The sequence below is a fragment of the Rissa tridactyla genome, chromosome 7 (genome assembly GCF_028500815.1).
Source record: "Rissa tridactyla isolate bRisTri1 chromosome 7, bRisTri1.patW.cur.20221130, whole genome shotgun sequence".
Classification (NCBI taxonomy): domain Eukaryota; kingdom Metazoa; phylum Chordata; class Aves; order Charadriiformes; family Laridae; genus Rissa; species Rissa tridactyla.
Genome location: NC_071472.1, coordinates 44481878 through 44504228, shown reverse-complemented (window position 1 = coordinate 44504228; position 22351 = coordinate 44481878). Strand labels below are relative to the sequence as shown.

Genomic DNA, 22351 nt, shown 5'->3' with positions numbered 1-22351 from the left:
CCCAGTCCGGGCGGATACTCGCGGGTGCGGAAGGCCTCTTGCGTGTGTGGGATGACGAACCGCTCCCCCGGCTCCCCAGGCGGCAGCGGCTTGACCAGCGGGAAGGGCTTGCGGCCCAGCAGCGGCGCCATAGCGGGACGAGGCGGGGACCCGGCCGGAGCCGGCGGATCCGCGCAACGACCCCAGCGGCGGCGGGACCCGGGCAGCAGGATTGAAAAATGGCGGGAGATTCCCCTCCCCCTCCCGGGCGGGCGGCGGGCCCGGCCGCGCCGCGCGCACCCCGACCTGCCTCCCGCCCCGCAGGGGCCGCCCCCGCCCCCACGGCCCCGGCAGCCTACTGGCGGGCCGCCGCGGCTGCCGGCTTCCGATTGGCTGCGCGGCGCGCCAATCGCGCCGCCTCGCCCCGCCCGCCGGCGCGGCAAGCTGGCTTGCCCCGCGCGCGGGGTGAGAGGTCGCGTTATGTAAGTGGTAGAGAACGCGACTCCATTTTGTCTCCCCGTTATCCGCCCGCCCCCCGCCCCGCGGCGGCCAATCGGGGCGCGCGTCCCCGCCCATCCGGGTACCGCGGAGCGGGCCGCAGGCCCCGCGCCGGGCTTTGTCCTCCGCCGTCGGCTCGTGCCGCCCACCGTCTCTTAAAGGGGCAGCGGTGCGCAGGGCATTGTGGGACTGGGGAGGCTGGGGAGGAGGCCCTGCCCTGCCCTGCCCTGCCCTGCCCTGCCCTGCCCTGCCCTGCCCTGCCCTGCCCTGCCCTGCCCTGCCCTGCCCTGCCCTGCCCTGCCCTGCCCTGCCCTGCCCTGCCCTGCCCTGCCCTGCCCTGCAGCGGGTGAGAAGGGGAAGCTGCGGCTCGGGTGGTGCCAGTGAGCCAGTCCGTTAGCGCAGCCGATGCTGAGCGGCGGCCAGGGCTCATCCAAGCGGCCCCAGCACCGCGGCAGCCCGGCGCGGCTCCGGTTGGCCTACCCGCTGCGGCGGTGAGGGCCGGGGGAGGCTTCGGTGTGGAGAGGGGGTGGTTCGCGGCAGGAGGCCGTGCCGAGGTGCCGCGGGGGTGCGGTGGGAGGCCCGGGCATCCCGCGGGTGCTGCTCCTCTGAAAGGAGGAAGGACAAAGCCTTGAGAGTTGTGGTTTGGGTTTTTTGTTTTGTTTTGTTTTCTTTATAAGAAACTATGTATGTCACAGTTTTATATCGTCAGCGTTTACTAGGGATCGGAGAGCTCAAGCACTGCCTGCCAGAAGCAGTGAGGATTCCGCACAAGCCCAGCGGTGCTCCCTCTGACCCCTTTCTCGGTGATTAGCAGAGTAGATTTGTGCGTTAACGCAGTATGTTCTAGTGACCCTGGGTTGCTGCTGCTTCACGCACTGAGGAGAACGTCTGCTTTGTGTAGCCCTGCTGTGGCCGCCTTGTGAGGAAAAGCGTCAGCCTTGGCAAACTCGTCAGAGCCGTCTGGGATAAATTCAACTCCCCAAGCTACCCTGAAGTTAGGTACAGCCTTTGTGCAACCTAGAGTATAAATGTTATATACTTCCATTATGAATCTCCACCGAAAACACGTAAGTGCGTAAAACATACGTGTTGGAGCTGCTGCTTTATCCCAAAGGCTTCATCGAGCACTGAAGAGAGCGGGTAATGACAGCAGATGTCCCCCCAGTTCTACCCTGCCAACCGTTGTGAAAACACAGGGAGGTGTACCTGCTCCCTGGGAGTTTACCAGCAGCTGGAGCTCTACCAGGCCCTGCATGTGGGACTTCTCCACCTCCTTGGCCAGTGAAGTCTCAGTCTCGCTGCCTTGGTGTCCTGGCCAAGCCCCTTTCCCCTAAGCATATGGGAAGGGCAGGGGAAAAGGCATGAAAAAATGTGGTAAAGCGTAATGCTGCTTCATTGAAAGTTAATCTGGCTGTTTTGAAGAGTTCCCTGACTTTCAGAGCCATGTGTATGAATGATGAGGTAGGTCATGGCCTTGCTAAATAGAAGATGACAATTTTTAGAGGGGGATTGTTGTGGTTTAACCCCAGCCAGCAACTAAGACCACACGGCCTCTTGCTCACATCCTTCCACCACCCCCCACTTCCCTCCCAGGAGGGTGGGGAGAAGAGGGAGGAAAGGAAAGAAAAGGGGAAAAAAACTGTGGGTTGAGATAAAGACAATAGAACAATCATGGAAAAGGAAAATAATGGTGAAAGAATATACAAGACGTAAGTCACGTACTGCCTGGTGAATTGGTTGCCCTGCCCAACCTGAGCAGTGATTGTGGATTTCCCCCACCCCGGCTAACCCCCATTTCTATACCAAGCATGACGTCTATAGTAGGGAATATGCCACTGGCTATTGCATTGGTCTGTCTATGCTCCTTCTAAGCTTCTATGGGAAGCTGAAAAAAGTCCTTGAATAGTATAAACATCACTTAGCTACAACTAAAACAATATGCATTATTGACATTCCTTTCATATCAAATCTGAAAACACAACAACTGCTAGAAAGAAAATTAATTCTATCTCAGCTAAAACCAGGACAGGAATTGAGGTGGAGAAAGGTTCATGAGGAATTGGTTTTAGAGAACAACATAATTCTGTTAATTTATCATGCAGCATACAAGATTGGAAGGGGCTGCAAGTACAGAGAAGGGCCCAGGTACAGCAATTGTGGGGAGTTTCATTCAGAAGAAATAAAACAGTGCAGAATACAAACTCGTGTACTGAAAGAACTTCGAAGCTGAAAGTTCCTCGGCTGGAAATAACAGGAGGAAGAAAGTTCAGGTGCCTTTGTGGATCACAGTGTGGCTAGGGCCGTTAACACAACACGGCCATTAAAAAGCCAAATCTGAGCTGGAGTTGTTTTGGCTGCGGTATTTCCGTAAGGCAGCACATGTGGCACGGCCGTCCTCATGGCTGGAGCCCCGCTCTCACCCCAGGCCCATGAGCTGCGAGGCCAGGCTGGGCTGGGTGCAGAGGAGCAAGGAGCCAGCCCCACAAGAGGAAACTGAAACAGCAGAGCTGGAAGTCTGCCAGATGTTGCAGCATTTACGTATGGTCAGAGAATAAGAAAATCCCTCTCTGTGTGACCCTACCTATTCATGTTTAAATCCAGGGACTACACCATTGAACACCAAGCAGTTCCCCTGGGTAATTCAGCCACAATAATTCAACACTGTCCTGCTGGGTATCAGCGCGGTTCCTTTTGCCGCAGTGTCCTGACGAGTGCAGCACAGGGGCCCCGCAGCTCTTGTTGCTATCGGCGCCTGGTCCTGCTGCCACTGGCTTCCTTTTGCTGCTGGAGCTGTCACCCTGCCTCTGCCACGCTGGCTCCCACAGCACACCGTGGTGGTTTTGCCTCTGATGGGTGCTGTGTTTTTTCTCCATGACTTGCTCCTGGGCTGCAGAATGGGAGCGGACTGAAGTGTCCTGCCTGAGGAGTGCAGAGTGAGAGGGGGTATCAGCCTTTGAGCTGATCTGGAGAGACGCCTGACAGCCTGCGGGGATTTCCCTGGAGACCAAGCACCCGCTTCCCAACACCGCCCATTGCTTTAAAAAACCTGAGCAGAGAGAGAAATAAGTGAATCCCCAAACATAACAAGAGCTCATTCTTTTCCATTTATCCATCTCCTAAACGAACCAGGCATGTATTCAATATCCCCGTCTTTCAGACCAACAGAGGCGTTCCCTTCTTGCATGATTTTCTCTTCTGAAGTCTTAGTTTCTGAGCAGGTTACTAGAAAGACAAGTTCTTTCCTCAGGAAGAGCGAGCAGATGTGAGAGACAGGGTAAATGCATCGCTCAGCTGTAAGCAGATGCTCTCTCTTCTGGTGTAAAGGGGTCGATAGCAGCAGTGGAAGTCATGCATCAGGTACACGCAGAGCACATCCACTTGCCGGTGCATCCGTGCTGCTGGAGAGTGCAGTTAACACCATTTTTCAAATGCCAGCCTCCGTATCTGTTCAGCTTATCTAACATGCTGAACCGGAGCTCCAAACGTGATCTCACTCCAGCAGCGTGCAGGCTGGGGAGGTTGTTGGAACAGATTTAGGAAGGCATTGCTGCACAGCTGCCGCTCCAGGATTGACTTTGGTTCTGGTTTTCCTGGTCTGCTTGGTAGTGACCCTGCAAGTCCTCTGGGAGTGAGAGTGCTGGTGGCTGCTGCTCGCAGCCTGAAGAGCCTGGTTTCTGGTTGGGAGCTGGTTTCTGTCTCAGCCAGTGCTCAGAGGGTGGACTCTACAGTTACTGTGAGAAGCAGATAGTATGTACTGGCGTTTCCTTTCCATATCGTGTTTGTCTCCAACACTTCACATTTCCACTGGTAGAAAATACCTGATAAATACGTGTATCTGCTCCCGACATTTCCCTCTGTAGACTTCTGCGCTCTGGCCCAGCCTGGAGCCTGGACTAACCCCACTGCAGACTTCCAGAGCACCTTCTGTGGGAGGCTGAGCCCCTTCCTCTGTGCTGAAGAAATGACGCTGTGCCCTGCAGCACACACTTTCAAGCAGGAGAGGAAATGCAGTGTGTTGAAGAGCCGTGCCCTGCTGACTCACAAACACATCTGGGTGTGTGTCTGTGCTCAGCACCTCAGCTCAAGCAGGAAAGTTTATTCTGGGCCCATTTCCTTTCTGAGAGCAATTGCAATGCTCGTAAGGCCATCAAGCCAAACGTCCCCTCATTTTCAAGGACAACACCACCTTGTACACATCCGTACCATATGCCTAAAGTGGTGTATGGCATCTGTGCAGGGCTCAAGGAACAGATAGCCCCTCAAAGACGCTCCAAACCCCTTGTGTTGGTAGATGGTATTGCATCTCTAAGAGCCTGTGATATGTTTTTTGCAACCTTCTGGGAGCAAGCATGCACCTGGCTATGTTGCTGCGTCAAGGAGCCTTCCTGGTTACTGTCACTGTAAGACAGTTGTGCTTCTCCTGATCCCTGCAGTGCCAGTTCCCCGCATCCTTAGCTGAAGTGAAGACACACCATTTCCTGGGTGTACTCTGCAGGGTATGCTTAGCAGGTGTTTTAGCTCTTCACACACTCCCAAAAGCTTTGAGATTGCATTTTATTCCCATATGAAATCACTCTGACAGCTCTCCTGTATTTTTGCTGCACTCTACAAAGTGACCTTCCTCAACCTCTTCACATCCTTGAAGCCGAGGCACGAGCAGAGCTTCCTGTGGTTCTTTTTCCATATTTGAATAACCTACAAAAACATTCATTTCTTTCAAAATTTTTCATAGTAAAATGATTCTTAGCAATCAAGGATTTTCCTTTTCCAGTTGAAGTCTTTTCACATGCCTAGCCAAAGCACTTTCCAAGTATACAAAACTCAAACTATCTTCTAGGATGGTGTTTGATATCTCTGACTCTTAGGAAAAAGACTCCCTCCTGTTATCACAGCAAGGAGGATCGGGAGCCTCCTACCTGTCCACAGCCTCAGCAATTCCACCGCTGCTTCTAAAATCAGCTGTAGTGGCAGAAAACCTTTTGGATACCAGAGCCAGGAGCCTGGTGCTCGGGGGAAATCTTGCCATATCAACCCAGGGATATGGGAGCTGGTTAACACCCTACAGGTTCCAGGTTCCTGGATAGCAGCAAACTCCGCTGCTGCACCTTCCCCCTTGCCTTCTCAGCCCTGAAATCTTCGGTGCAGGCTGCTGCTCAGCTGCCACAGCCAGCAATTTGCAGCGTTAGTCAAACGGAGCCCTGAAGAGCAGGAGGATCTTTGCCAGCACCCCCACTCTAGCCTCCTGATGGTGGGAGACCTCTTGCTAGTTATGAGCTTCTACAAATGATGGCATGTGCTTCCCGGAATACAGGAAAGCCTGAGATAGCCAAGAAACTATTATTACTGTTTTAATAGCTGGCAAGGGAGGACAGGAATGACATCCAGCCCAGAGAATCCCTCGGCTTAAGGTATTAGAAGGCTAAAAGGTTCTCATGGAAATTATAGCATCTCGTTGCCCTGTTCTTGCGCTTCTCTAGAGACTCATGGCAGCTATCACAGATGATGCTGGTGGGATAAGTAGAATCACAGAATCATAGAATATGTTGGGTTGGAAGGGACCTCTAAAGGCCATCTAGTCCAACTCCCCTGCAGTCAGCAGGGACATCTTCAACTAGATCGGGTTGCTCAGAGCCTCATCCAGCCTGGCCTTGAATGTCTCCAGGGATGGGGCCTCCACCACCTCTCTGGGCAACCTGGGCCAGTGTCTCACCACCCTCAGTGTAAAGAACTTCTTCCTCATGTCTCATCTAAACCTGCCCTGCTCCAGTTTATAACCATTGCCCCTTGTCCTATTGCTCCATGCCCTTGCAAACAGCCCCTCCCCAGCTTTCCTGGAGCCCCTTTAGGGACTGGAAGGGGCTCTAAGGTCTCCCCGGAGCCTTCTCTTCTCCAGGCTGAACCCCCCCCAGCTCTCTCAGCCTGTCCTCACACCAGAGGGGCTCCAGCCCTCGGATCATCTTTCTGGCCTCCTCTGGCCCCACTCCAACAGGTCTGTGTCCTTCTTGTGCTGAGGGCTCCAGAGCTGGACACAGTGCTCCAGGTGGGGTCTCACGAGAGCAGAGCAGAGGGGGAGAATCCCCTCTCTGGATCTGCTGGCCACGCTTCTTTTGATGCAGCCCAGGATGCGATTGGCCTTCTGGGCTTCTCGTGGTTTTGGCCAAATTGGACAATGGCCGGCGACAGATGCTTCCCCCCCCAGCCTCTCGTACACAGAGGGGAGGAGGAGAGATAAAGAGATTTATGAGTTTAGAAGAAACTAAACTACTTTAATGAAAGATTAATAATAAAATAAAAAGGAAATAATGAAATAGATACAGTATGTACAAAACTGTATTAAGGTCCCAGGATGACGTCACCATCAGGCACTGGGGAAGTCCCAGACTGGACTCAGCAATGGGTGGGAACTGGATTCCACAGATGGAATCAGGAACCCACAGATCAGGATCAAAGGCAGATGAACAGACAGCGTCCTCCTCAGACATCAGCCATTGAAGGAAGAGAGAGCTGACCCTTTGATCCCTCAGCTTTTACAGTGAGCATGCGGCAGATGGGATGGAATACCCTGTTGGTCAATTTTTGGTCACCTGTCCTGTCCGCTCTTCCCAAAGGTGGGACCCCTCTACGTTTTTCTGCTTCCAACCCTCCAATGGGGCAAATAACAAAATTAGCTGACCTTGGTTGTTATAGCAGTAAGTGTAAGCAAGAGCCTCTCTGTGTAGCCTTCCTTGGCATGAACTGTAAACATTGGTCTTATCACTCGGAGAATGAACCATTTTCGGCACAACATGTTGTTAATTTCAGAGAGTTAGAAGAGGCCTAGCTAAGAAATAAAATTACTGAACAGAAAGTTGGTTCTGTTTTACCTCAAACCAGGACAGGGCTGCTAGGGCACATTGTTGGCTCATGTCCAGCTTTTCATCCACCTGTGCCCCCAAGTCCTTTTCCGCAGGGCTGCTCTCTATCACCTCATCCCCCAGCCTGGATGGATAACGAGGGTTGTCCCCACCCAAGTGTAGGACCTTGCACTTGGCCTTGTTGAACTTCATAAGGTTTGCTCGGGCCCACCTCTCTAGCTCATTCAGGTCTCTCTGGATGACATCCCGTCCCTCTGGCACATCGACCGCACCACTCAGCTTGGTGTCATCAGCAAACTTGCTGAGGGTGCACTTGATTCCACTGTCTATGTCATCGATGAAGATATTGAACGGCACCGGTCCCAGTATGGATCCCTGAGAGACACCTCTTGTCACCCCTCTCCACCTGGACATTGAGCCATTGACCACTACCCTCTCAATGCAATCATTCAGCCAGTTCCTTATCCAGCGAACAGTCCACCCACCAAATCTCTATCTCTCCAGCTTAGAGAGAAGGATGTTGTGGGGCACCATGTCAAAGGCCTTGCAGAAGTCCAGACAGATGATATCCGTTGCTCTTCCGTTGTCCACTGATGCAGTCACTCCATTGTAGAAAGCCACCAGGTTGGTCAGGCAGGACTTACCCCTGGTGAAGCCATGCTGGCTGTCTCGAATCACCTCCATGTCCTCCATGTGCCTTAGCATAGATTCTAGGAGGATCTGTTCCATGATCTTCCCAGGCACAGAGGTGAGGCTGACAGGGTGGCAGTTCCCAGGGTCCTCCTTTCTACCCTTTTTAAAAATGGGTGCGATGTTTCCCTTTTTCCAGTCACCGGGGACTTCACCTGACTGCCATGACTTTTCAGATATCAGGGAACGTGGCTGGGCAACTACATCAGCCAGTTCCCTCAGGACTCTGGGGTGCATCTCATCAGGTCCCATAGACATGTGTATGTTCAGGTTCCTCAGGTGGTCACGAACCTTGTCTTCACTTACAGTGGGAGGGACTTTGTCCTGCAGGTCCCCATCTTGCGGTCCTTCAACCCGGGAGGCGTGAGGAGAGAGGATGGCAGTGAAGACCAAGGCAAAAAGTTGTTGAGAACCTCAGCCTTCTCCTCGTTTGTCGTTACCAGTTTGCCATTCTTGCTCATCAGGGAGGGCACGCTTTCTTTAACCTCCCTTTTCTGGTTGACCTACCTGTAGAAGCCCTTCTTGTTATTCTCAGCATTCCTTGCCAAGTTCAGCTCCAGCCGTGCCTTGGCCTTCCTGACCTCATCCCTACATACCCGGGCAGCATGCCTATACTCTTCCCAGGACACCTGATTCTGCTTGAACTGCCTGTGCAGTTCCTTCTTGCCTTTTAGTTTGACCAGCAGGTCCCAGCTCAGCCATGTCGGTCTCTTCCCTTTCTTGTTTGATTTCTTACACCCGGGGATCGAGAGCTCTTGTGCTCTATGGAAAGCGTCCTTGAAGATCTGCCAGCTCTGTTCTGCCCCCTTGTCCCTGAGGACCATTTCCCAGGGGGTCCTATTGACCAACTCCTTGAAGAGCCGGAGGTTCGCTTTCCTGAAATTCAGGGTCCTGACTAGCCTCCTTGTCTGGCACATATCCCTCAGGACCGTGAACTCCGCCAGTGCATGGTCACTGCAGCCCAGGCTGCCTCCAATCCTGACATCCCTGATGAACTCACTCGCATTGGTGACTATGAGGTACAGTATGGCATCCCCTCAGGTGGGGCTGTCTATTTCCTGTCTTAGGAAGTTATCGTCGAGGCACTCCAGGAACCTCCTGGGTTGTCTACAGCTCGCCATGTTACTTTTCCAGCAGATGTTGGGGTGCTTGAAATCCCCCAGCAGGATGAGAGCCTTCAGGTATGATGCTTCCTGTAGCTGGAGGAAGAAGGCTTCATCAGTAGGTTCCCCTTGATCAGGCGGCCTGCAGTAGACACCAACCACAAGGTTCACCATGTTGCCTCGGTCTCTAATTGCTACCCATAAGCTTTCAACTTCCTCTTGCCTGTTCTTTAGGGACATCTCTTCACACTCCATCCCTTCCTTAACATAGAGGGCAACACCTCTGCCCCTCCTTCCTCACCTGTCCCTTCTGAACAGCCTGTAGCCATCGATAGCTATGCTCCAGTTGTAGGATTCATCCCACCAATCAAGTAGACCCTTGATCTGATTTAGTTCAGCTGTTCTTATGTTTGAAGGGGCCAGGCAATGAGTTGAGGAGGGAAAGTGCTCTTTATCAGTAATATATGTTAGTAACACTCTCTGCCTTCAGGCTGTACAAAAGACCCAGCAATAGAGTGGTATTGGACTGCCTTCTCATGCCCATCCTCCCTCCCCTTCATCCAGTTACCTCCTCAAGATCCCATACCCCACTGCACCCCTTAGATGCATTGGGGTCTTCCTACCCTTCCTATCCTTCTCCACACCTGGGTGCTCATGTGTTAGCAGTTCCAGTGCTTGCCAGACAGTTTTCACGAGGGCTGTTTTTCCCTATTGCTGGCTGGGAGAAAAGATCTCCACCTCTAGATCCACCTTTGTCACACCCACCTCCTCTGGCAAGCCCTGCTTGCTGCTCTCTTTGCTCCTCTCCCGGGGCTGCTGAGAGAGGACACCGTGAAGCAGGGTCTGCACCAGCTTCCAGGCTTCTGCCCGCCTTCTGGGCTGCGTGACAACATCTGCCAGGGCAGCAGGGGCTTTGTGGCTGTACTTCACTTCTTTCAAAACCTCTCGCAGCTCAGCCTGCCTGTCCTGACGAGAGGCTCAGTGCAGGAAGAAGATGGGTTTGGAAATGAGAGTTGAGAAGATCCCATAGGGAAACCAAGGGCATGAAGTCTGAAGGTGAAGAAAAAGGCATCTTGTCCTCGGTGCAGACCTGGGTGTCTGTGGTGGGAAGCAGCTGTGCCTGGGGGCTCGGAACAGTGTGGTCTACTGACCGCGAAATGGCACCAGCTTGCCATTCTTGGCCTGACAAAAGGTTTTACTTTTTGGTCATGCGCAGGAGGGCCACATGGGAACCAATGCACTGTGGCAGGTTCATATTTCATGCAGAAGTGTCCCTAAATACCTGTGAAATCCAAGAGCAGATTGTGATGCACATAGAGACAGACCGTCGTCTCCAGTTGCTGCTTCTGTTTTTTGCATCTTCTAACCTGGGAGGACTTCTCTGCCCATCACAGCACTTTTACTTTAGCTTTTTCTTTCATGTGCCCTACTCGTATTAGAACGAAGGGAAGGAAGATCTGTCTGATAGTGTCCTTTGGCAGCAAGTGGGCCGCTGGCAGTCCCAACAGTCCAGCTCCCCGCGAAGGATGGGGAAGGGAATCTGTGATCTGGGACAAGGACTGTGAGTTAAGACCGTTGAGCATTAGATGTTCTGCACCCACATGGTGCACATGTCATCTGAGGGTCACAAAGCCCATGGTGAAGGTATGTCCTGGAAAGCCCTATATTTTGGTGTGCTAAGAATCCATGTGTCTGTCTGGAGGAACTGGCACCTACTGGGTGATGTGGGTTCTCCTCCCTTGGTCAGAGATAACTTTACACCAGCTCAGCTATGTCACCTGCAAGCTAGCAGGGAGATGTGGCAGTGCTTGATACGCAGAAGCATATTTAGGGTTGTTTCTGTCTTGCATTCTGGTTCTCTAGTCCCGTGGGTCCCAAGCAGGCTTGTTCTGGTGTCCTCCCCAAGTGACATCCCTGTGTTGCTGGTTTTCTGCTGCCAGAGGCGCAGGGCTTTGGGTGGTACTGACCATTGCATGGCAGGAATTGTGCTTTGCTACAACCCCGCATAGCTAAAGCTTGACTGTCCATGTGGAAAAAGGGAAGTTTAGTCCTGTTTGTACCATCACTTCCCAGGAGAGATGCCCTAGAGCCCCCGGAGCTCACTGAATTTCCCTTCCTATTCACAAATTCCATGTTGCAGCTCCTTGCAAGGATCCCGCTGGAAATGGCCAGCATCCTCATGGATGGCCCCAATGGCCTCATTTTCTCTGAGGGTGGTGAGCCCCTGGCCCAGGTTGCCCAGAGAAGCTGTGGCTGCCCCAGCCCTGGAGGGGTTCAAGGCCAGGTTGGACGGGGCTTGGAGCAACCTGGTCTGGTGGGCCCTGGGCAGCACTGGGTGGGCTTTAAGGTCCCTTCCAACCCAAGCCATTCTGTGATTCTATGATTCTATGCACTTGGGCTGCTGCTTTTTCTGGGCTTTGGCATTTTTTTGCAGACGTGGTGTGGAGCTGCCCTGGCACTAGCACATCTCCAGGAGGTCAGGCAAGTTTCTTACCCAGCTCTTCTTGCTCCCTGACAGTCATCAGCGTGGCAGGGCCGGCTTGTACTGCTGATGCTCTGCAGTTTTCCAGCCAGCACCATAAATCTGCAGGTCTCTGAGCTCTTGACAGCTATTGAGTTAATTAAAGTTTGCACTCTCCCTTTGGACTGAATGAACAAAAACCCATTTTGGTTTGATGGAGATCTCTTCAGTGGTGCTCAGTTATAGCCTGGTTCTCAGGAGCACAAAGGCCTTTTCCCATCACTTTGGTGGTATGAAAGGACCCTAGTGTGTATGTAACTCACTGCTAACTTCCCTGGGTGTAATGCAGAAGGTGATTAATCAGATATATTGCTGTTTTAAACTGCTGTGGGTACTCCCTCATTGAGTTTTCCCATCTCTTTTCTCATGCTGTGTCCCAGCTGTAACCCAAGATACCAGGAGACATCAACTTTATGTTCCTACAGATATGTATAACATGGAAGACTTTATCAGTTCTTAAATATAAATATGCAGCTTTTGTGTTTGACAAATCTTCATGTCCTGTGGAAAAACAGGAGCAGGACTAAGCTGATTTTGATATTTTCATGGCATTCCCAGTCACTTTTGGTCCTCAGTGATCCCTTTTATGTGTAAATTACGTATTGTTTAAATCCTGAAGCTGTCCCAAAATGTGGTTGAAGCTTATTAAGAAATGGCGTTTACTTCGATATAAGTTACAACAGCTCATAAGAGCCGACCCAAGGCAAAGCTCAGGTTTCTGTCCTGTCTCCAGCCCTGGGAGCCACGGTCCACTCTGAAGCCCACTTCTTGTCCGTGTCGCTCTCCTAACCCCTGCCCCTCTGCTCCTTGGCCTTTTCCGCTTGCTGTCTGCAGGGCACACGGATGCTCGTGTTAGCAGCTTGCCCAGGAGGGGTCGGCACGAGTGGATGCGTGAACTGGAAGCAGCTCTGCTCCTGAGCGACAGAGACGACAGCGGCGCTCATTTCTGCGGCAGACACGAGAGTATCTGGATCTGGCACTTAATATTTGTCAGGTTGTAAATGTAATTACCGGATTATTATCATGTATTTACCAGATTGCTTTATTAGAAGAAGGATTACATCATTTCTGCTGGTGGAGTAATACAAGCATTTCAGTTCACAGGGCGTTTGTTTGAGGGTTGGTAATGGTAGAATCAGAGAGGTTTGGGCTTTGAGTACCCCTGTAACACATCAGTTAACATACCGAACATAGTGTTTGGTGGTGTACAGATTTTGTACAGCATTTTAGACGATCGTTTGACGGGCAGGAGATAGTGGTAATACCGTAACGTGAGGATGAAGTTAATAACAGAATAAGAGTGCCTACCAATGGATGCAGCTGCAAATGCATCCCTCTCTCTCTCCCCACGTGATGCAATGTCAAGATCCAGCAGTATGCTCAGGGAGAGAAGATATTTTCCTGACAACCGAAATCAGCTGCACCCTGGATGCTTTTTCCAAGGCGCTGGAGAGAGCTGGGGTGCGCGGATGACTGCCAGGCCTCGCGTGGCCATGGCTGCTGAGGAGCACAAAGGTCATCTCATGTTTATTTTCCTGTGCAAGTGCCGTGTTGTGCAGCAAGAAATGACTTCACAAGGTCACTTAATAGGAGAAATGCAGTCACAGAGTAGGTGTTTAACTGGCTTCTCTGACAGCCTGCACAGCGCTGATGGAGACAGTCTCTCTTTCTGCTGCGTTGCTACACTTGGTATCTTTAACCTGGCTTCTACATTTGGGCTAAATTTGGGCTTGTCCTTCCCACACAAAAAGGCACACCGGTGTCCTGCTGTGCTTGGCTTAGTCTCAGCCCGATCACCTCCAAGTTTTCCCGTGGGATCAGAGCCTGCTCCAGTGGTGCGTCCTCTGCCTGGCTCTGTCCTGACAAATGCCCTTCCTTGACCCTCATTTCTCAGGCGGTTCCTTGTCTCCTGCTGTGGTGCTGCCAAAACTGCCCCTCATCATCCTGCCGGGTGCGTGGCAGGGGCAGGACCCACCAGGCTCCCCAGCTTCCCACTGCCATCCTACCACACCGAGCAACCGGCGATGGGGGGGAGCACCCAGCTGTCCTAAATGATTCTCTGGGGCTCCATAGTTTTTCTACTCCACGTAAGCCTCTTCCCCTAATTTCCACACACACGTATAGACCATAAAATTAATCCTGGAGTATCTAAAGCTTTATTATGGCCATGCTTGTTCTTATTTACTGCTGCTACCGGAACGAAGATTTAATGCCGTAAATCTAGGGGTGAGTTTAAGAACGGCTGTTGAGCATTCACATTACTTCTGTGAGATGCTGGAGGAGTTCTTTTCAAAGCACAGGCCGCTCACAGACAGTGAAAAAAGCATTGCGTGGCGCTTCCCATAAAGCTCAGCTCCATTACATGTAATTTTGTCAGACCTTAAACTGCTTGGGCTGAAATTCCCTGTAGCTCATACCCGCCTCTCTGGGCTGCAGGAGGTGGCGGGGAGGAGAGGGAAAACTGGAGTCTAATGGGAAGAGGAGGGCCCTGGGAGTTTGGGAGGCAGGTCCAGACCTGGGGAGCAGGTTGGGGGGGGGGGGCGGAGGGGAGGTGGGTCACCAGAGGCAGGGCAGGGGGCCGTGGGGAGGAATGGGGGGTGAGCCGCCTGTCTCCCGTGTGGCCAGCATGGGGCCATGCGCGTGTCCCTCCAGGTCTCTGAGGCACGGCAACCCTCTGGCACCAGTGCAGGATCATCTGGTGAAGGTCTGGTTTCCCCCATTCTTTTTTTAGCCTGACAAAAGTCGTGCAAGAAACGAAGGTGCCATGGGATGGTGGGGGGTGTCGGTTCAGGCCCAATTGGTTCTCCAGGGACTTTCAATGCACAACAGCCTGCTAATTTTTGCATTAGAGCCAAACTGCATCACCCAGTGGTGGGAATTATGTTCTGCTTGATGCACAGGTTAAACACGGGCTGGCCACAGACCCTGGAGTTTCTACTGACGCTGCTTTTGAAGTACCCAAAGGTTAGGTTTGTCTTCATGGGCAGTACCTGTCATCGCAGCGCCTTCTCAGCCACGTCTCTGAGTTAGTCCGGGATGGTTTTCTGGGGCTGTTGCACACCAAGTTTCCCAGCTGCCCAGGAGATGGCAGTCCTGCATTTGGACAATGTGTCCACACTGTCCCCAGACGGCACCAGAGATTTCCTGAAGAGCGGTTTGAGGCTCGAAAGGACACCCAAGTTGTAGGCCATGTGTTTGGCTCCGTTGGGAAGGAGAGGGCTGTCCTTGCAGTCACTCATGGAGAGTTCCGTTCTGTGAGATACTGAAACTGGGGCGGCGCACCATCAGCTATGAGGACAGTCTGTGCCCAGAAGACAAGTGTTCCTGGGTACGTGTTAATGGTGTGAACCTCAGCAATGGGACAGTGTTGCTGTCGAGGAGGTACCACCACAGACAACCTGAAGATGGGAGGTCCGTGTGGCTTCAGTTCCTCAAAGTTTGAAGTCTTTAATTGCACCCAGATGAAAACTTATCAGGATTATTTTCAGGGTAGAAACAGAACTTTGTAGTGGAAAATGCTGTCACAATGCTCTGCTCAGCACTCCAAAATGTGATGGTTGCAGAGCCATAAACCCCTCTGGGAAATGAAACCTCTTCATCCCTTTTCTCTTTAAAATCACATAAGCAATTCTAAAAATCCCCCTGTTGAAATTCTGTCCTTTAGTAGATGCTTTGTAGTCTTTATTCTTGAAACTTTGCAAATGTTTATGGTTATATAATACTGTACTGAAGTTGTCAGTTATTTCTTGGCCACTTTTCTACTGAAGGGTGGAAAACTTTGTTGGTCTTCAAACTTTTGAACCCTAAGAGCTTATTTTCAGATGCTTCTTTGTGAATGTAAGAGACTGGTGCCTTAACATCAAAGCCTCTAGATGCCATCTCAGCATGTACACGTACCCCAAAACCTCCTCAGATGCTGTAGAAAACCCTTTCAGCACGAAACGTTCACATTAGTTGGGGAATTTATTTGTTATCTCGTGATTCCTTTGCAAACTTAGGACAAGAAGGCAGCCTGCTCTGCTGCCCCGCCAGTTCTTCCTTTGATGCCTGTCTCAGGCTGAAGGCTGTTTAAGAACCGCTGTCAGGCTGTCTTGAAGTTGAAAGATGTGCATATAGGAAAGAGAAGTGTTTGGGCTTATTTGAAACAGCCTTCAACTCCTGTAAATCCCTGGTGGAACTAAGGGGATTTATCTGAGAAAATGAGTTGAATACAAGGAGGAGATAAAGCTGCCTCTCAGAGGATGTTCTCTGATTTTCCCTTTTCAGAAACAAAAGCAGGAGATTTACAAGTCTGGTACATGTGTGTTTGGAGAGGGAGTTTGAGGAGGTGGTGACCCAGAGGAGCAAGGAGCCTACGAGTGGTGGGAGAGGTGACATGTGGGTCTCGCCGCGCTGGCCGCGCCACTGGTCTGGCTCGTGGCCAGGCTGTGTAGAGCAGGGGCTTGTGCCCCAGCTTGCCTGGCCTGAGGGCACCTGGGGAGATGCCACACTGGTGACATTCCTGGCAGCTTCCAAACACACACTTTGACTCAAAGACGTTTGACCTGCTGGTTTGCAAAGCCCTTCTTTGGGTCACTTACTCCCTCTCTTGATGGACCTTTAATTGCGCAGGATCCCTGGCACAGCGCCCTGCTGATCTATCAGCTGTTCTTGGGATCTGCGCTTGAAAACTGTTTCCTCTTGTGTTCCTACACCTTGAGGAATGATGTTTCTCAGTCAGCTCCCATGACTATTCAGACCTCCCAGTTACCCCGTCCTGCTCTTCCAGGCTGGTTGGCAGCACCATGGCCCTGCAGCAGTAAAGCTGGTGCATCCTCTACTGCCACTGCTTTCCTGGGTGACTGCGGCTTGGACCGAGGACGCTAGCCCAGCTTGGACCTGTGAGCACCTCCCAGATGGAGCCCTTGATGCTTGCATCGTAACTGCGGGTTGCTGCAGAAGGCCCTGCTGGGCTGTGAGTCCCAGGTCTTGCAAATGGATGTTGCACCTTGCTGAACCAGGGGTTTGATGGAATGAAATGCGTGCACAGCAGTAAGGGGGAGCGCAAGGACCCAAACAGCTCTGCTGATGGAAAGTCCTACAGCTGCTCTGAGACCTTGTTTCTGTGCAGGACTTTGCTTAACCGTGTGCTGGTGTAAAATTGGTCTTTCTCTGGTTCATGCCTCAGCTGTGTGAAATTGGAGGACATTTGGGTCCTTGTGGGGCCACATCCCACAGGCAGCTGAGGCTGCTGTGGGTTTCTTTCAGAAGGGCACTTCAGTCCTTGTCTGTGAGTCTCTTTTCTCCTCCTTTCTCCTGCCTTGTGACTCTCTGCAAGGAAGACTTTTGGTTTTGGAGAGGATTCATGGACTAGCAGAAGTCAACCCTGCCCCAAGTGCTCCAAAGTCAGGACGAGCCTGAGTTATGATCCGAAATGTGACTTTGGCCATGTGGGTCATTACGTGCTTCTCCCCTGCACCCCAGGTAGCTGTCAGGAACCAAAATCATGGCTCGCCCTGCACCCCAGTGCCTGACGGACCACACAGTTCCAGGCTCAGTGCCAGCTCCCCGGGCATCGTGCAGGCAGGAGCCACCATAAATAACGCGGGACACAGCCCCTGGGTGGGTGGCCGACAGAGGCTGCCACTCTGCTGTCCCCACTGATGCTCCCCGGAGGGTGACGTGGGCCCCCGCGGTGCTGTGCAGTTGGAGCTGCAGGCAGCCGATGGCCTCGTGGCTTTCAGATGAAAAGGCAAGAGCTGGTTAATCCTGGAGCCAGAAGAGCCACAAAGAGGGGACTTCAGGGAGGATTTAGTTAGCAGTGGCCCAGATACATCAAACTATCTCCTGCATAAAGCGATATCCCATTAGTGCTCCTCTTTGTGCAACACAGCTTAAGTTACTTATCCTATTAGATGACTGACGCTGCTTTGATATATTCCAAGAAGACTGTGCTAAACTTTCTGTCACAGTTTTCCCCAACTGTTTTCAGTCAATCACCTCCAACGGTGATGGCCGCCTGCCTGGTGGTGCGGTGACGTCTGTGTCCCTGCCTGGCAGGCGGGATTCCGGTGGAGTGGGCAGAGCAGCACCTGATGATCTCACAGGGGTCCGGCTGCGGAAAAACCCTGACCCCACTGCGTGCCACCGTTGACACAGGGCTGCCAGGGGAGGTCCCCAAACAGCGCCAGCATTGCTAACCCTCTCCCAGTGTGGCAGCAAGCGCTGCCTGGCTCCTGGCTCCTAGCACATGGGACGGGTCCAGATCCCATGGAAACAACCACAGATGCTCTTTCTCTTTGCTGCTAATGGCAAGGCGTCCCCCAGGTGTGCCAGTGTCACCCCTCCTTTTCAGGCTCCAACCTGGAGTTAATCCAGCTGGACTCTAGTTTCTTTCCAACATCAGTGAGCTGTTGAACTGGACCAAAAGGCTTCGGCTTTACTTGGTACCTGCAAGCCCGGAGCATGTTTTTGGGCTGGCAGTCGTGCTAAAGCAGGAGGGACTGTCAACAGCTGTCCCTCTGAACAGGCGTGTGCTGGGGGCAGCACCCTCCCTGGTACCAAAGTGCCAGTCCTTGGGTATCATTTTGAGGGCAACGGCAGTAGATGGCCATCCCAGGTGCAAATATGCATACTTAAGTATATTCAGTGCCATTTCATGCAAACCCCGCTCGACAGCTCAACCCCAACCTTCCCAAATGCCTGGCCAGGAAATATCTGCTCACAGCTGAGCGTCACCAAGGGGAAACCCAGCCTTGGGGTCAGCCACAGCTGTGGGGCCTCTTTTGTACCCATGTGGAAAAGAAGTAGGGAGCTGTGGCCACCCCTGCTCCTGGAGGTGACCTTTGCACCCAACCACAGCACCTTTCCTTTGGCACCCAAGGGTCTCTTTGAGAAGAGGTCCTTTCCGCTCTCTTTGCTTATCCCTATTTGCTGTGGCCTCAAAGAAGCACTTTTTATAAGCTGGGGAGTGGACAGGGAAGCTCCTCTGAATGCACTGTGTTTCCATGACCGAGGAATTGAGAGGGGCAAGGAGACCCCCATCCTAGGGCCAAGTCACACAGCTCTCACTGTAGCACTCGGCATTGGCCAAGAGGAGACAATGGCAAGCTGCTGTTTAATCGATTTTCCCTTTGGGGCAAAGTTTGGTGACCCCAGCGTAGACGCAGGGCCTCTTCCTGGCATGGTGTCCCTGCACCTGCTGAGGAATTGCTTCAGGTTCCCCAGGAGCCAGAGCCTCTCCTAGACCACCCGTCACCTCTGTCTTACTGCAGGACCATGGGGCCGGTCCACGGCGCTGCTGAAAACATCCTGAGGCAAGGGCCAGCTTGGTGGGGACCTGCAGGCTCCTGAGATGTGGGAACCAGGACGGGGCAGTAACTGCTGCAGCTGGGGCTTGGCTGAGCCCTGCCAAGCCTGTAGCCCTAGCCAAATTATTAGGAGAGGGTAAAAAGAAAAGTCACTTTGCTGCCTAATACCTGTGAAGGTATTTCATGAGACAAGTAGCCTTGACCTCAAAATACTTCCTATCTGCAGGCAGAGGGGAGAGGATGCTGTAATCGAGGGTTGTAGCTCTGTAAAGCAAATGATGTTCTGCTGAACTGATAAAACCTGTCATCCACGTCGCTGTGGGGCTGCACATGCTGTGAGTGCATATGAAAATTCACTGGCTTGAAAGTAAAAGGGTGTCAGTAGTGCCTCTTTGGAGGCTGGCCCCAGGAGATATGAAGACATCTGTATCATCTTATTTCTTCCGTCCTTGGGTTTGGAATGTAAAGGATTTGTCTGGTGAGCTGGATTTTACCAATAATGCTGGCAAATTCAAATGTCCTTGTGTCTCATCCCTGTGAACCCAGCTCCCCGCGGTGACCTTGTGCGCGCTGTGCTGAGGGCGATGCTCACGGACCTGGCCAGGAGACGGCTCGGCCCCATGTGGGGAGAGTGCAGCCGATGTGCAGGTGCTGGGGACATTGGGGAGGTACCAAACCTCAGCACAACTGTTATGCATGGATATAAGGGCGAAAAAGGGATGCAATTAAATAATTTGGCTAACATTTTTAATTTTAACTCCAATAAAATTCCTCCTGAACAGCTCTTGTCACATTCAGTCCGGTGCCAATGCCACCTTCCAAAAGCCCTGTTCAAACCTGTCTCTGCTAAAGACTGACCGTGTTATCTGTGTCTACACACTGCAAACTCCTTGAGCCTGTTTTCTCTGAGGACTTGCAGTATTTGCAGTGCACAAAGTGATGATGAGATCAGCCATGACCTGCCCTACCTGCAAGGTGGCTCCTAACAATCCCAGCCAGGCTGAAATTGCATGGACACGGAGTCCCCAAGGCGGACCAGGGACTCTCCCTCCTCATCAGGGAAGATCAAGCGCTAAATCATCACAGTGGTTTAAATGAACGGTGTGGAGGTACCACCGTAAAAGCACTTAATTTCATTCTTGGCGTGCTAATCTGTTCATCCACAGCAAGAAAACTCAGGTTTTGAAAGATGGGAAGTAAAGAGCAGCATCCCTTGCGTCCCTGGACCCACTGCAGCCGTTTGCAGAGCAGGCTCCCAGGTTTCGGCTCTCCGGCATCTGGCAGCAGCAGATGGCATCACTGCACAACACGTCTGCTCTTGCCAGCAGCCATGAAGCCATTCAGAGGATTATATTTTTTGGTCCATGTTTGCTAGCTTCATGGTTTCACCCCAGCCGGCAGCCAGAACCAAGCAGCGACTCGCTCGCTCCCCCAGTTTAGATGGCGGAGAGAACTGGAAAAGTAAGAAAAAAACTCATGGGTTGAGATAAAGACAGTTGAATAAGTAAAGCAAAAGCCCCACACACAAGCAAAGCAAAACAAGGAATTCATTTGCCACTTCCCATGGGCAGGAAGGTGTTGGGCTGTCTCCAGGAAAGCCGGGCTCCATCATGTGTAACGGTGACTTGGGAAGACAAATGCCATCACTCCAAATGTCCCCCCCCTTCCTCCTTCTTCCCCAGCTTTATACACTGAGTATAACGTCCCATGGCATGGAACATCCTTCTGGTCAGTTGGGGTCATCTGTCCCGGACGCGTCCCCTCCCAACTCCTGGTGCCCCCCAGCCCGCTCACTGGTGGGGTGGGTTGAGGAGCAGAAAAGGCCTTGAGAGCTCAGCAACAACTAAAACCACCCGTGCACTACCAACAGTATTTCTCATCCCAAATCCAAAACGCAGCACTGTATCAGCTGCTGGTAAAAGTGCTAACTCTATCCCAACCGACACCATGACAGCTAGCCGTTAAATCCCTTCTTTTTAAGCAATTTCTTTCTCGATGACAAGTTGGTCATTGTCCAACTGACATTGGTCCAGTGCTTATGCATATCTGTTTTCCTTTTCACTCCTGTGCCAGTCAATGGTCCCATTGTGTCTTGAGAGCGTTTAGGAGGAAATTGGGACGTTGCAGGCAGGTGACGTGGTTATATTGTGCCTGCCGTGTCCCACGTTGTCTGTTGGGCTCACAGGGGGACAGAAGACATGCTCTGAGGGGAGAGAGGAACTACCCCAACACAGGAAGGTGCTGTGCTGGCTTACCAGGGGGACAAGATGAGGCTTCTACTTGTGGTGGGAGACCCTGGGGTCAGCTCTGGTGTGTCGGGAAGTCTGATTTCTGGTAGCTGGTGCTCAGGGGGTCCCACCAGCCTCACAGGTCCCCTGGCTCCAGAGAGCCTTGGGAAGGGGCTCAGCCTCTTGACAATGGTGAGATGTTTCTGTCTTGTCGTTCAGAGCAGGAGCACTTTGCACAAGGTCCCTCGGCCCATTCCTGCCCCCAGCTGCCACTGGGGCTGCAGGGTCGGGTTTTCTGCCAGATGGGTGTCCGCATTGCTCCCTGTGGCATTCCTGATCACTGCTGGGTGCCTATTCTCTCCCTGCAGAGCACCACGGTCACGACCAGCAGGGGTGGGACGTGCTGCAGGAGCCTTGTTCACATGACGAGGCTTAAACCGCATGGGATAGGGATTAGGACAGTGCAAGGGCTAGTGGTGACCTTGGATTTTTAGTAGGGGAAGAGACAGTGGCCTCCTGGTTTAATGGCCAGATGCAACTCTGGGATTTCTGCATGGAAGCAGAAAGTCCGCCCAGGCTGGGAAAAGAAAGGCTGAGAGCATCCCAGCCTTTGCTGACCATCTTTCTTTGCTTTGTACACGGTGGATTTTAATTAATCCCACATTTCAGAGCACCAACAGTCGCTGGCAGGGGTCAGGAAGACCCTTTTCACCGGCTCCATCCCCTCTGCAGGCAGATTTGGGGTCAGGAGGCAGTTTCCCACAGCAGGTGGTTGTTACCGGCTTGCTCTGCTCGGCAGCAAATGCCAGCCCAGGTGCTGGCTGCTGCTGGAGGGTGCAGGAGAGCATCAGCGTCCTCCTGCTCGCTCTGCCCCACACCAGTGTTCCGTCACCTCGGTGGTCTCATTTATACCGGTGCGAGGATGGTCCCTGCGCAGGTGAACCCTTTGGGGTTCAGCAGTGCCTGCGTGGGTCCCAACAACAAGGGTGGGAAGAGGGACACATCGGCCACTGGCTCCATCTGACAGGGGAAGGGGAAAGCAAAATCCTTGTAACGGGCCTGGATGAAAGGAAATGGAAGTGGATCAGCCGGTGTAACATCTCCCAGAGGCAGGGGCTACCCTTTCACTGCTCAAAATCCTGGAAGAGCCTCAAATTCCCCAGCAGTGTCAGAGGAAAGGACGAGAGAG

The 22351-nt window shown here is 52.4% G+C and overlaps 2 protein-coding genes across 4 annotated transcripts in view; one reads left to right on the top strand and one right to left on the bottom strand.

The window, feature by feature from the left end:
- BAZ1B (bromodomain adjacent to zinc finger domain 1B) overlaps window positions 1-283 on the bottom strand; it is a 50929-nt gene extending 50646 nt beyond the window's left edge. The window contains exon 1 of one of the 2 annotated variants that reach the window (XM_054207965.1): window positions 19-283. In XM_054207965.1, the coding sequence (XP_054063940.1) occupies window positions 19-131 (113 nt within the window). In that variant the 5' untranslated portion in view covers window positions 132-283. The remainder of the gene's footprint in view (window positions 1-18) is intronic. The other variant, XM_054207962.1, reaches the window with a different exon arrangement.
- A 514-nt stretch (window positions 284-797) lies between these two features.
- Window positions 798-22351, top strand: part of LOC128913027 (fibrinogen-like protein 1-like protein) — a 28321-nt gene continuing 6767 nt past the window's right edge. Inside the window, exons 1-2 of one of the 2 annotated variants that reach the window (XM_054209981.1) lie at window positions 798-968; window positions 12480-12639. The gene's annotated coding sequence lies outside the window, so the exon portion shown is untranslated. The remainder of the gene's footprint in view (window positions 969-12479; window positions 12640-22351) is intronic. The other variant, XM_054209980.1, reaches the window with a different exon arrangement.